The sequence below is a fragment of the Trichomycterus rosablanca genome, chromosome 15, assembly GCF_030014385.1.
Source record: "Trichomycterus rosablanca isolate fTriRos1 chromosome 15, fTriRos1.hap1, whole genome shotgun sequence".
NCBI lineage: Eukaryota > Metazoa > Chordata > Actinopteri > Siluriformes > Trichomycteridae > Trichomycterus > Trichomycterus rosablanca.
This window is the reverse complement of record NC_086002.1, coordinates 8990649-9005715: the sequence shown is the minus strand read 5'-3', so window position 1 is coordinate 9005715 and position 15067 is coordinate 8990649. Positions and strand designations below refer to the sequence as shown.

The window sequence follows — 15067 nt, the reverse complement described above, 5'->3', positions numbered from 1 at the left end:
CTTACTGCACAGTATGCTAGTGTAGTGCTGCACCACCGCACTGCATTACCGGTCTCGGCCGCTGGGAGGAGTTTGTGTGGAAGCCGCTCGGATGGTGCTGAGTTTTTCCAAGATGTCGTCGCTGGAACAGAGGCTGTCCCGAATTGAGGAGAAACTGAAGCAGGAGAATAAAGAAGCTCGGAGACGGATTGATTTAAACATCGACATGAGTCCGCAGCGGTCCCGCCCGCGGCCTAGTAAGTATTAACTAAGCATATAGATATAATTAAATGTATATCTGAGTTACCCAGTAACGAGAAAGCAACGAAACCGCGGCTAAGCTAACATGCTAAGAGCTACATAAACAAAACAAATACAAGTGGAAATGTCTGACAGCGGTATTACAAATGAAGCAAATGTTTGTTTGTCTTTAATGTACTATTAGGAGCTGTAAATGGTTTGCTTTTAGAATATGTATGCTTTATATACGTTTTAAAAAGTCATTTGTTAGCTGTGTGACTAGCTACATTGATTAGCAGGCCCGTCAGTAAACATGACATGGACTGCGTCCCAATTTCATACTACCGTACTAAAGAGTGTGTAAGGTCAGTGCTTGTTACTAAGTTTACATACTGTGTAGTACACTAGTATGTGTCAGGGACCCAGCCATAGCTAACCCTGGGGTTTCTCTCATTTTAAAAATATTCTCTTATTTTTCTTAAATGTTGAGGGTTTTTTTTTCATTTTCATGTTTGATATTTATTTTCATATTCATGACAATCATATGCTAGCTAATAATGTGCCAATTTTACACAACGTAAACATACACGAACTGTTATGCTGGTGATGGGTTCATACTTGGCTGTGATTATCTCTTCAAATCTGTGCCAGACACTTTGCAGATTGAAACTCCACCATGCCTCAGTGGTGTCATGAAAATGTACATTTGTACATTATTAGTCTTTGTATACTAACATAAAGAGAGAGTGCTTTCATTAGTTATTGGTTTGTAGACAGGATTTCTGGATTTTGATGCCTTCATCGTGAACATACTGTTATATAAGATGAATTAAGTACCGACAAGGCGTGCAAATGTTGCCAGTTCTTTTAAGCAATCCATAAATGTATCAAACACTTCACTGTGTTTTATGTTACCAAGGCTTTAGGCTTTATTAAATTAAAAAGAACAGTTTGGCCTAGGAAATGAGACAATGCACTTCTAAAAATATAAATATCTAGTACTATTTCTGTTCTAATAGGTTAAGTAAATCTGTAATAGTAACTTAGTTAAGTTTATAACTTGTGAAATGAAATTCTGTTCATGAGCTTCTGGTGCTCGAACAGAGCAAACAGAAAGACTAGCTTTTATTATGGCATCTGTGTTTTGTCCAGTTTGCACACTTAATTTTTACCATAATTACTTTCTGGGCTTGAAATAAAGAAGGATAGTTTAAATTTGGAATAAGACCATTATCATATTTAAAGAAAAATCATATAATCTGCCCAGTATGTTTGGAAAAGTGCTGTATTAGGATGTCCATATTGGATGAGTGTTAGATTCAGGCTGGAAAAATGAAAAAGATGGTAACAGTACACTGTCATTGTCAGTACTGGTGTTTCTTAACCTTATTATTGATTGGTGGTGAGCACTTTGATTTGATGGTTTGGTGGTAAACCAGTGAAGGGTGGTTTAAACCCAGATTTTATTTGTTTACTTTTAGATTTAAATCTTTTACATTTATATATCAACTGTGCTTTGCCTTTTTGTGTAATTCTGTGTTTGAATTATTTAAACTCCTTCATCTTGGTGCAAGATCCCCTGGAGTTTACTGTTCTGTCTCAGTAACAAGTCTGTATGTGTCTGTATTATGATTCATAGAAATGGGTTTCTAAAGTAGTGCTAAGTTTATGTTCATAATGCTTGCCGTAGTTGTGGAACAGGTACACTGCCCTGTTTAAATGTGTGAACCAATGTCTGAATAGCAGCTAAAGAAGATGCCTTAAACTGTGTACTTTTATATAAACCCTAAGTTGCTAATCAGGCTTAGCTACAGTGTGGGTGTGCAGTTACTGTTTGGAGCCCATCTGTTAGCCCCCCCTCCATTACATCAGTTAATGGAAGTAATGTAAGGTAGTGTCCTCCAATACATCAGATCTGTTTTGGGTAATGGAATAAATGTGGTGGTAGTGGATAACATTTTAAAAACAATGTTCTGGTTCAGCTTGTGGGTGTAGATTTAAGAGACTAAGCTGCTTACTGTTTTGGTACATTTTGTGCTATTTGTCTTCTAGTTCATCAGTCTGTTTCTGTTTACTGAATGCTGTTGGCTGGATATACTCTCAATGTAGCTGTTTAAATAGATACCTGTTATACTTTTACCAATGACACGCAACCTTGGCAGTGTCACTGCCCTGCAGAGAATATTATCTGTTTACTAGTGGTCTTTTGTAGAATCTGACCAATGTGACTTTTTTTCATCTCATACCATTTTATTTAGTAAAAAATTACTCAGACAGTTGTTTTAAAGAAAATGGCTGCACTGATAAAATCTAGATTTTGCCAGACTTGCAGAAACATAGTTGTAGACCGATAATTGAAAACCTTCACCAACAGTAGGACAGTAATTAAACAGGAATTAATAACCTGAAAAGATACATTTAAAACACCCACCCAAAATATTAAAATACATTTTCTTCTCACAGCATATCTTTGTATTGTATGTAAACATTTGTACATCCTTAGTATGCAGCCTGAAGCAGTTGATTATGTAAAACCAAAGAAAGCTGTGACATTAACACATCCCAAAAGCTGTTTCTTCAGCTCTGTATAATCTATGTGATCTGAGTACTAAGTGCCCTCTAACATCCCATGGACTGTTGCTTAAAAATGCATTAAACATGAATACACTGTTCCTGTAGAACATGTAAGACATTTATTGACCTGATTTCTGATATCTGATATGATCTTAAAACCTTAATATTGGCTTATACCATCCTCATACCAGTATATTGGTTTACAGTATTTGTAAACCTACAAAGTGCACTTAAGGCAGTTGAACCTAATAAAATAGCGTCTCAATGTAGTATAAAAATAGTATGATCTGCTATATATGTACTTCTTAGTATTGATCCACATTCTATCTGAGTGTAGGCAGGTTTGTACAGGCTACATGCTGTGTGTGCGTGCGTGCGTGCGTGCGTGCGTGTTGGAGTTTAGCCTAAATGGATGAGTGTAATTCAGAGTCTCTGGTGTGTGTGAAGTAATGTGTGTGATTGAGTGGTAAATTAGAAGCAAGGCAACAGTCTCTGCAGAGCATGGGTGTGTGAAAGAGAGAATGACTGTTATTCTTTGAGTAACAAGCGTGTGTGTTTTTCTCTCCTGTATCTAGTCATCGTGATCCAGCTCAGTCCTGCTCCAGCCCCCTCCCAGCGTGCAGGTATCATTCACTAAATCACCCTCTGCCACTGCATCCCAGTCATGTTCTCTTATACCCACATGCACCCAGTAGCAGTGTTTCTATTTCTTTCAGTCTCTCTCTTTTCTGGTGTCCTTTTTTCTCTACCTATTACTAATATTACCTACTGAACTATACTTCCACTTCATTAGGAGTGTTTATAATGCAGAAATTCCCACACACAATTATAAACTTAAAATATAGTTGAAAATAAATATGCACGCTGAATGACTATGTACTGTGTCTTTTTCTTATATTTTGGCAAATTTTTTTCTCCAAATAATAGCATCTGCAGTTTTTTTGTAGATGAAAAACTGGGCTTTTTTTGGGAGCTCACTCCTAAGTGAAGCCCCCTAAGCTTCCACCGGCTTCTATGCAGGCACCTGACTGGATTATTGTTTTACACTGTAAACATACTCGACACAATTTAGTTTCCGTTAATTTCAGGAAAATTGCAAGTAAAATTCAGATGTACAATTCGAATAATAATGTCACATTTTCTGTTTTACCTCTTATTAAAATAGATTTTTAACCAACTTGCTCAAGCTTAAGTAAACCACTTAACATCACTGGTTCATAGATTCACACCAGCAGCATTTTGGTCCTAAACCTCAAATGACCAGGTGTCACCTAAGAGATGTCTCTTTAGTGGTGGAAAAGCATGAACCAATTCCAGATTATGGTCTAGAACAAGAACTGATACCTTACTGGAGTAAAAGGTTACATTTTTTCCTGTTACTGTCTTTCAGTCACAATTTCCCTGCCCTCCATACATCATGATTTCATCACATAATACACCACATGTGGGAAAATCCATTTAAACCTTCCTAATTTTTTAACTTAGTAAAAAAGTTCTGCCTGCTTCCTCATCTCTACGTTTTAAGCCTATCCTACTCATACACTTTCATCCAGCACATTTTGTTTTGGCTCTTTACTCATTTTCCTGCTCATCCATCCTCCCCATCATTTCTCTTTCCCTGCTTGAGTGAGTTTCAGTGGCAGAGCTGTGTGTGTGCGTGAATGTGCGATTGGAGTGGAGGATGTATTAACCCATTACAGTGAATGGGCAGACACTGTGCATGATGTTGCTGTAACTGTAACTGCACGGCTCAATTTGAACATCCACACAGGCTAATACAGCACTTGACAAGGCAGCTGAAGTGGTTGGTTGTCGCTGGGTTTGAACCTGTCTGGTCTTTTTCCTCTCTAAATTGCTCTGACTTTCTGTTAAAGGTGTGTTAAAAGTCACGTGTGTGACTGAAGTGCCTGACTGCACTAACTAACAAACCGTCACTAACAAATTTTCTTCCACAGGCGGGTTTTCCAATGAAGAAACTTAAAAACACAGCTGGCATATTGTCAAGTTTACATCATACATACTCCTGTATGAACCGCTTTTCCACGTGATGGCTAAATATAGATCACGAATGATGTGCATTGATTTTAATTGTTAATTAATTAAACCAATTTAGGGCACCTAATCCAGTCATGTGTGTTTTTTTTTTTTCATTTCCTGTGTTACCAGGTAAAAGTTTTGCATGTAAACTTCTAATTTAAAGTAAAAATTACTGCACTGGCTAAGCATTTTGTCACTCATTTATTTTTTGTTTTAAACAAAACACACAATGTTTTACACCATGTTTTACAGACTTATAAACATATAATTGAACATTGCATTAACTTACCAGGTTTACGTTGTTAGTTGTTGGTTAGTAATTTTGTCCTTTACATCTGATTTTCATTTATTGCTTCTTAAAATATTTATCATGTCTGAAAAGTTGAATCTGTGCCAAACAACATGATTAATCACTTAGCTGTCCAGTGTTTTAAATGTTGCGTGTATGTTCTTGTAAAAAATAAAGTACACCCTTCTTCAATTCTTCGTTTTATGTATTAGGGCCTAAATAACAACAGATTTTAATATGTAGTCATTTTTTTCTACATATAAGTAAAAGAAAAAGGTCAAAGAAAATAACTATACCCTTTAAATTAGTAACAGGTAGAACATTTCCTGTGGTTTTTCAGTGTCTTGAATCAATTTGTTTGTAGACATTGGTGTGGATCATGCAGTTGTTATTTAGACCCTGATAAAAATATAAAGAGGGAGGGAGAGTATACTTATTTTCATCTCATGACTGTAGTTAGCTAGTTAGCTTAGCTACATTTGCTTCATACCCAAAATGATAATAAATGTTAGCTTTAATGTCATTTCAAATTTGAAAATGTTTTTACATTTAGCACTTTCTACTTTTTTTTTCCTCATTCTTTTTTCTCTTTCTGATATCAGCCTTGCAGTTGCCACTAGCTAACGATGGCGGGAGTCGTTCGTCATCCTCAGAGAGTTCACCACAGCATCACTCATACCCCAGCAGACCTCGGCACATGCTCACGCTACCCACCCCACCTTATGGTCAGCAGAAGAGCTTAGAGAAGTATGCCATGCACTTATTCATGTTCATATTAGTCTTTGAACATACATACATAAACTTTGTCATGCATTTCTGTACTGCGACTTAAATACATCTCATGTACTTGCAGTGCTGAAATAGACCAGAAGTTGCAGGAAATTATGAAACAGACGGGTTACCTGAAGATAGAAGGCCAGGTGAGATGCGTCAGCCAGAGATCACAGTTTAATTGAGAGTGATGTGCTGCCATTAAGTGTACTTGTATAATAGTCAGATTTTTTTCCAGCAGCATTTAGCTGTATTAAATAAGCTTGCTAGTCCTGACTGCAGCACTGGATGTGTGTGTTTCAGCGTTATCCTGCAGAGGTGACGGATCTGATCAGTGAGGGGGAGATCGGCAGCGGTACCTGTGGACAGGTGTTTAAAGTACGCTTTAAGAAAACAGGCCATGTCATTGCTGTCAAGGTGAGTATACACACTGTCATTTTAGTTGTGACAGGTGTGGTGCAAATAAGAAAAGTGGGTGGATAATTGCTCTTCAAAACATTTTTTGTTGTCGTCATTTTGCATTAAATACTGAGTCATATGTTTATTTACAGCTTTGGTTGTGTGTAAGCACTGTAGGTTCTTGCACATGACTCATAATTCATGGTAGTGTTTTTTTTTCTTACTGTCAGTAAGTAATTCTTGTTTATAATACTGCCTGTTATTAGCAGTGTGTGTTTGTGAATACATTATTTTTTTTTCATTCGACAGCTTCCATATTTAGGGGTCACCACAGCTGATCATTCTGGTCAGCATATTTGATTTGGCAAGTGCACCTCCCAGTGGCTAATTCCCCCCACCATGACATAGACAATCATGTCTGTGTAGACACATGACTACCTGCTGCCACCACTGAGAGTTTAACTCTCAATTTCAGTGGTTCTGGGCTAGCACATTTTACCTTTGCACCACCAGAGCACGCTATGTTTGTGAATAAAATTGTAGGAGAGTACAGTATTGATTTGGTTTTGTTGCTTAACACTGCACACCTGCTTTGTGTGTATTTGCAGCAAATGCGGAGGACGGGTAACAAAGACGAGAATAAGAGGATTCTCATGGATCTGGATGTGGTTCTGAAAAGCCATGACTGTCCGTACATTATCCAATGCTTCGGAGCTATTGTCACCAATGTGAGTCATGTACAGATGCATTACTTACTTGGGTTTTTTGTTGTTTTCATTGGGTAGTCTGTTTTTCTTTCTCTTTTCCTTTTATTTCTAAGTACGAGTACCAATTATGATTGAGTAAAGAAGGGTTATGTATAATGTAGCTTTTAAATCTCTACAAACATTGGTAGAAGTGTTAAAGTCTTTCTGAACTACTTCAAATACATCAACCTATTGATTCTGGTTGGCTAACAGTTTACCTAATTTGTTAAAGTTTGTTTTCTGTGACTAAATTGCAAAAGCACCCATCATGACCCTGACAAAAAAAAAAAAACAGTTCATCAAGATGATGCTTTGCTTGCAGACTGATGTCTTCATTGCCATGGAGCTGATGGGGACCTGTGCAGAGAAGCTGAAGAAGCGCATCCAGGGACCCATTCCAGAATACATTCTGGGAAAGATGACCGTAGCGGTGAGGCTTTAGCCCATACCACCTTTTCTTCTGTTTATTTAGCTTGTGTCATTTCTTTATTTAGTTCTCAAACTAGTGTTGTCTATCCTTTGCTGATTCTGCAGATAGTTAAAGCTCTGCTGTATTTAAAAGAAAAGCATGGCGTAATCCACAGAGATGTGAAGCCCTCCAACATACTGTTAGATGCAAAAGGCCAGATTAAACTCTGTGATTTTGGCATCAGTGGCCGCCTTGTTGACTCCAAAGCTAAAACCCGCAGCGCTGGCTGTGCTGCTTACATGGCGGTAAGTGGAAAACACTGTTTCCTTTTATTAGCACTTTATTAAGTACACCTATGTACATACAGTGTATCACAAAAGTGAGTACACCGCTCACATTTCTGCAAATATTTCATTATATCTTTTCATGGGACAACACTATAGAAATAAAACTTGGATATAACTTAGAGTAGTCAGTGTACAGCTTGTATAGCAGTGTAGATTTACTGTCTTCTGAAAATAACTCAACACACAGCCATTAATGTCTAAATAGCTGGCAACATAAGTGAGTACACCCCACAGTGAACATGTCCAAATTGGGCCCAAATGTGTCGTTGTCCCTCCCTGGTGTCATGTGTCAAGGTCCCAGGTGTAAATGGGGAGCAGGGCTGTTAAATTTGGTGTTTTGGGTACAATTCTCTCATACTGGCCACTGGATATTCAACATGGCACCTCATGGCAAAGAACTCTCTGAGGATGTGAGAAATAGAATTGTTGCTCTCCACAAAGATGGCCTAGGCTATAAGAAGATTGCTAACACCCTGAAACTGAGCTACAGCATGGTGGCCAAGGTCATACAGCGGTTTTCCAGGACAGGTTCCACTCGGAACAGGCTTCGCCAGGGTCGACCAAAGAAGTTGAGTCCACGTGTTCGGCGTCATATCCAGAGGTTGGCTTTAAAAAATAGACACATGAGTGCTGCCAGCATTGCTGCAGAGGTTGAAGACGTGGGAGGTCAGCCTGTCAGTGCTCAGACCATACGCCGCACACTGCATCAACTCGGTCTGCATGGTCGTCATCCCAGAAGAAAGCTGACGCACAAGAAAGCCCGCAAACAGTTTGCTGAAAACAAGCAGTCCAAGAACATGGATTACTGGAATGCCCTGTGGTCTGACGAGACCAAGATAAACTTGTTTGGCTCAGATGGTGTCCAGCATGTGTGGCGGCGCCCTGGTGAGAAGTACCAAGACAACTGTATCTTGCCTACAGTCAAGCATGGTGGTGGTAGCATCATGGTCTTGGGCTGCATGAGTGTTGCTGGCACTGGGGAGCTGCAGTTCATTGAGGGAAACATGAATTCCAACATGTACTGTGACATTCTGAAACAGAGCATGATCCCCTCCCTTCGAAAACTGGGCCTCATGGCAGTTTTCCAACAGGATAACGACCCCAAACACAACCTCCAAGATGACGACTGCCTTGCTGAGGAAGCTGAAGGTAAAGGTGATGGACTAAACCCAATTGAGCACCTGTGGCGCATCCTCAAGTGGAAGGTGGAGGAGTTCAAGGTGTCTTAACATCCACCAGCTCCGTGATGTCATCATGGAGGAGTGGAAGAGGATTCCAGTAACAACCTGTGCAGCTCTGGTGAATTCCATGCCCAGGAGGGTTAAGGCAGTGCTGGATAATAATGGTGGTCACACAAAATATTGACACTTTGGGCACAATTTGGACATGTTCACTGTGGGGTGTACTCACTTATGTTGCCAGCTATTTAGACATTAATGGCTGTGTGTTGAGTTATTTTCAGAAGACAGTAAATCTACACTGCTATACAAGCTGTACACTGACTACTTTAAGTTATATCCAAGTTTTATTTCTATAGTGTTGTCCCATGAAAAGATATAATAAAATATTTGCAGAAATGTGAGGGGTGTACTCACTTTTGTGATACACTGTATATTGTTCTGTACATTCATCAGTTATTTCATGAGCACCATCCATTATTTGAAGAGGACTCTTATTGAATAAAGTTAGTAGTTAGTAATGTCGCTGACACACAGTTTTTGTTTGTTTAGGCTATTTGATTCGGTTCTTGTATGTTTGCAAATTTTTTTTATATTCATTTGCCTGCACACATGCAACACTTATACAAAAACCTCTACATCATGATTCTCTACATCATTAAAGCGATATAGTTTACTGTGAGAATCAATTCAGCCATATCACCCACCCTAAACAGAACCTGTATTTATGGATTTTTTTGTAACATGGCTGTAATGTTATGCTTATTGATATTAATTGTTGTTGTGATGTTTTGTTTGTATTTTTAGCCTGAGAGAATAGACCCTCCAGATCCTAGTAAGCCTGACTACGACATAAGAGCCGACGTGTGGAGTCTGGGCATCTCTCTGGTGCATTTTTTTATTTGCTTTAAAAAATTAAGTTGCTAACATGCCAGTTTTTTTTTACAATAGTACCTATAACTTTTTCTGTTGTTGTTAGTATCTCTGCTTCTACATTCACGGTGATGCTATTTATGTATTTATTTATTTCACGTTGTGTGTTCATATAAAGTTATATGTCTGTTGTGAGTCAGTGATCAGTGTAATTACTGCTCTGAATAATGTGTCTTTTTTTCTTAAATGTGTCTTTTTCTATCTCCTTTGCATTAGGTGGAACTGGCTACAGGACAGTTCCCGTATAAGAACTGTAAGACAGACTTTGAGGTTCTGACCAAAGTGCTACAGGAGGACCCTCCTCTTCTTCCTCTTAGCATGGGTTTCTCCCTCGACTTTCAGTCCTTTGTTAAAGACTGGTACGCACTCATACAGGCAGACGTTTCTGTTTCTGTATTTGCATAAGATATGTGTTAAAGCTTTGTATTTCTCTTTTGTTTTTGCAGCCTCACAAAAGATCACAGGAAAAGGCCAAAATACCACAAGCTGCTTGTAAGTGTCTCTTCTGCCTAATTTATAAATTAATATTTTGTATAAAAAAAAAAAAAAAAATCAAATCCTTGTAAGTATATGTGGTAACGTAAAGCATCCTTTATTAATAGGTTTTTGAACGTGATTTTTTATTGTGTCAGGAACACAGCTTTATCCGGCGCTATGAGGTGTTGGAGGTGGATGTCGCCGGCTGGTTCCAGACAGTGATGGAGCGCACCGAGTCTCCACGCAGCAGTCAGTGCTACAGTCAGCACCAGCTCCACTCATTGTTCAGCAGGTAGCTGCTCTGAGAGACAAACAAGGAGGGAGCGATGGTGTTGCGTGAACAGGACAGAACAAGGTGCTGTTTAAAAGACAGTGATAAAGAGAGGAAGGGTTGGTGTGTTGATAGATGGATGGATGGATCAAGAGCGAGTAAAGATGACTGACGGATAGACATGGGCAGGTGTGATGTAAATTTGAATCATATTTATATTTATCTTTCTTTCTTGTTTTTCATCCACCATTTTATCAGCACGGACGTCAGGAGTAGAAGCCGCTAGTGGTGCACGTTCATTTAATCATATGTATAGTGTTTTACACATTCACTACCGTTATAAGCTATAGAGCACTGTACAGTGTAAAGCCACAGCTGTGAAAATAGTCCACAGAGGCGTTTGCTTCTTCCATCACGTATTGACTTCAATCAGTGTAAGCCATACGCGGCTGTACATTTGTGTAGCTGCTCTACTTAGTTTGTGTACACTTTATGTTTATATCATATCTATGTTGTGTCATTCATCACAAGTCATTAGCTCCAGCTCCTCCATAGCCCCTTACTCAGGGACTGAACAGAGTAGTCGAACAACACTGAGCCAAGGTGTATGCGTGTACGTGTAAGTCTTTTTAGACCTGAATAAGTGGCCTCTCCTTGTTTTCTAGAAGGAAGTCGAACGTTCATGGATATTTAATGACTCAAAGAAAAAGTAGTGTATAAATGTATTTCCATGGTAGTCAGAGAGCATTAACATTTATAGATCAGCTTCACATCTATCAATCAGTAGATACATTTGCAGATCGGATAATGTTTTAATAAAATAAAATCCAAAAATATTAGCTGATAGTATTTTATATAGTCTACACTTTACACTTATGAGAGTGATAGGTATGTAAGCAAGAAAAAGAAAGAGAATTTAGATTACAAGGAAATAGTTTGACTAAATAATAATAATAGCCAGCTTAGACCATAGGAAAAATGGAAATGTTTTATAGCCCTACTTGGATGTAATTAGTTTCTCAGGGTGGTATGTGTAAAAAGAAAAAGATCTTTTGTAGGTCCGCTTCATAAGAAAACCCCTGCATGTGGACACCTGTAAAATTAACAAAGCAAAGAAAAATTGCCTGCATTAAAATAGATTTCCTATTCAGGTAAAATTCTAGATTTTTAATCTGTAATTTTCACAGAAATGGGGGGGTGCCCAACATTACTCATTACCTTCAAACTTTCCTTTCACAACTTTTGAATAGGCATATTGTGGCTAGACAGATGAGGAAAAAACTGGCTACGTTTACATGCTGCCTATTTCATTCATAACCTGACTGCTAGCTCTGTCCAGTTAAGAAAATTCACAGCCGATGCATATAAATTTAATTATGTACTTTATCAAGTGAGAAGGGCAAACTTTTAAAAATCAGTTAAATAGAACAGCTATCACTATATAAACTTTGCTGTTTTTAACTTTGTGTTGGTGTGCAAATTAGCTGTGTGTGTATGCATCACCAAGCATGCAGCAAAAACCTTTTTAAAGTAACAATGGTTATATTACACATGCATATATAGATATTCAGCCTTTTAAAAGATGATAAGATAATGTAGTACAGATACAAAAACCTTGCATATACAGCATATCAACTTTTTATCAGGTTGTTTATGAAAACAGCTTTGTAATGATGAATTTGGTCAATGTCTTACATGAGCGCGGATCATTTAATCAGCTTAGAATCAGTAGTTAAAATAAACTTGTTCACACTGAATATTACAAAATTTAACCCCACTCCCCATTCCATTTCATCTTAATTCATTTTATTTTTTATTCTTGTTTTAAATAAAACAACCAACCAACAAACCAAAAGGTTTTTAGTTTTCCGAACTACTTCATACTAGTTTTCAGATTTCAATTCATTCTTTGCCCTTGTGCCGTTCTTTGGAGAGTAGCCACAATTTACAGAGCCAAAGCTGTAGTTACAAATCACTGCTCTTCAAAGCCAAACTACTGCGTTTAATAGCAAAAAGTGTGAGAGGCAGAACACAGCATGTTGACAGAACGTTCAGTAGGGTTGAAAAGTGGTGGAAGGAGAATGAAGAGGAATGCATAGAAGGTCAAACTTATGTTAGTTAAAAGTAGTGATGGGCATTTGATTGAGTCTTTTTTCTTTTTTTTTTTTTTTTTCTTTGAAACATCCTGTTTGGATAGATTACCTGGCCATTTAACCGTCTGACACCCATTTGTTATTATTTGTACTCACTTAATAAGCAAAAGTTAAATATTTGTCTTATGAGCCGGTGGGATGATTCATGACATAGACCGCTGTACTCACGCCTGTTCTGAAAACACACTCTGGGAATTCTATTCTTATATATAAGTCCACATCAGTGTTAATGTAACTGCTCATGCCCATCACTATTGGAATGGATTAAAGCTCTGGTCAGAAAGATAGAAAAGGAAAGTGTCACTGAAGGACTTAGTAAGGTGTTGAGGAAAGCTTCTTTAAGGTGTTGAGTTTAGTTTTTTTATTATTCCGGGGAATTAAGACAGTTATTGTTGCTGATTGTTGTCATCACTGATTAAGTTGGAGACTGCAGAAAAGCTTTTTTTTTTAAACCAATATATTGATTTATTTTTTTATTGCTAGGGACAAATGAGTTCATTTGTACTGTCGTAGTCATAGTTATTGAATCTTTTTTTATATTTTTATTGTATTTATTTATTGTTACTGCTGCTGCTTTTGCTTTAGATGCTGCTGTTGATTTATTTCACTCTCCAAATGACAATGATCTTCTTCTTTTCCCCTTTCAAAACCAAAAAGGTGCAAAGCTGCAATGTCCAAATACATGTAAACATGTAGAGAGGCTGTAAGGCCATGGTGTGTAATGAAAGGGGTGTAAAGCTTTTTTTGGTTTTTTTTCTGTTTTTAAGGCCACATATAGGTCTAGAAAAGAAATGATGCAAACTCAGTGTTCCCATTTCATAATTAATAACTGGTAGAATGAGTATTAACGGCACAGAATACGTATATATAAGTAATGTTTCTATATAAGAGGTATATTTTAGCGGTAGAAGTAGTTCATAGCTTTGGTGTGTTTTGTAAGTCTGTTCTGTCCTGTGGTGGATGTAGTGGTTGCTATTTCAGCTGTTTGTTTTTTTTGCCAAGTTTAAATGGTGCAGGCTAAACAGATGTACTATAAATACATTTGAACCTAAAACAGGCCTACACATTTTCTGGTGCATATCTGTAAAAAAAAAAAGAAGCTCTAAATCAAGCTTGTAGATCATTATTATCAGGTGTACAGTTATATATTTACCAGACTACCACTTCCGTTTAATTCTGCCAGCTCCGTCTGATTGTAAAGCACTAGTTCACTGTGTGCTTGCCCACATACTGGATGTAATTCTCTGTCAGTCACTTCTGCTCTGTCTGTCTGTCTGTGGAACTTGTAAACTGTGACCCCAAACTGGTGTCATCAGTGGATTTAATTCAACTGCTACCAATCTCCTAATGTATGTTCATGCTAAATATTACAGTAACAATGGCACCTTTCTATAGCCAGTAAGATAGAAAGTGGGGCTGCTTACTGTAGTTTAATGTGGGTAAGAGGCCTATGTAACACAGCCACCTCAGTATACTATAAACTAAATCTAAATATGTGTCATGGTACCACATACAGGTGACAAATCAAAGGATCTAAAGGCAAATGTCACTGTAATTAAAGCATTTTCCAGCTGACTAGTCTTTGTGACTAATGTACTTGTCTGTGTCTCATTGTCCTCCTTTATCTCCCAATCATTTCCCATTCCCGATTGTGAGTCCACCACCGCTTGCAGAACATCCGATCTGATCAAGGAGAGCCGGATCACCACACACCCCCTCCAACTTGTGTCCATTGTGTTTCTGCTTCTTATTACCTGCCAGAATTGGGTTTAAGTTAAACCCTTCGCAACAGGTTGCTAGTGTGTTAGACCACTGCATCACATGAGCACAGTTTAGAAAAATTACCCTTTCCATTCTGATTTAAAATCCAGGTCAACTGGGCCTGAATTTGTATATATACAACATACTGTAATGTAGAGTTTAATTGCTCAGTTATATGCGGTACAACTGTCTGTAAGCTTCTTCACTTGTGATTTTTCATGCTAGTATTTCCTTTCAATGTCCTTTTATTTTGCTCAGGAACAAGTACAGGAGAAATCTGTGTTACATGGGCTCTCTTACCTTTACCATTATTAAGATTTTGAGTGTTGATTTATTGTCAGGTGCCTGACTGTACCTCTCTTTCTTTTGCTGATAGTTTTTATATTTTAGTTTTATTTGATGTTATTTTTTATAAATGTTATTTAATTTTCTGCTCGATTTCTAAATGAGAAGTGTGAGAGCTGGGAAAAGCATGTGTGCATATACTGAAGCTGATTTCTGAT

At 37.9% G+C, this 15067-nt stretch overlaps 1 protein-coding gene across 2 annotated transcripts; it reads left to right on the top strand.

Moving 5' to 3' along the window:
* Window positions 1-91: 91 nt before the first annotated feature.
* Window positions 92-11295, top strand: map2k7 (mitogen-activated protein kinase kinase 7). Of its 2 annotated transcripts, XM_063009846.1 has the most exons (12): window positions 92-236; window positions 3369-3416; window positions 5722-5866; window positions 5973-6039; window positions 6194-6307; window positions 6898-7017; window positions 7358-7465; window positions 7570-7749; window positions 9777-9857; window positions 10119-10261; window positions 10349-10394; window positions 10535-11295. In XM_063009846.1, the coding sequence occupies exons 1-12, from the start codon at window positions 92-94 to the stop codon at window positions 10673-10675; spliced, it is 1338 nt and encodes a 445-aa protein (XP_062865916.1). In that variant the 3' UTR covers window positions 10676-11295. The 2 variants fall into 2 exon arrangements, with proteins under 2 accessions (XP_062865916.1, XP_062865918.1); XM_063009848.1 differs by lacking the exon at window positions 3369-3416 and having other exon boundaries at window positions 113-236.
* Window positions 11296-15067: the final 3772 nt, after the last annotated feature.

Excerpts from the sequence above, each read along its gene's own strand:
- map2k7 (XM_063009846.1), top strand. The coding sequence starts at position 92 with ATGGTGCTGAGTTTTTCCAAGATGTCGTCGCTGGAACAGAGGCTGTCC. Across the intron at positions 3,417-5,721 it reads AGCCCCCTCCCAGCGTGCAG|CCTTGCAGTTGCCACTAGCT; the intron begins GTATCATTCACT and ends TTCTGATATCAG. Across the intron at positions 7,466-7,569 it reads TGGGAAAGATGACCGTAGCG|ATAGTTAAAGCTCTGCTGTA; the intron begins GTGAGGCTTTAG and ends CTGATTCTGCAG.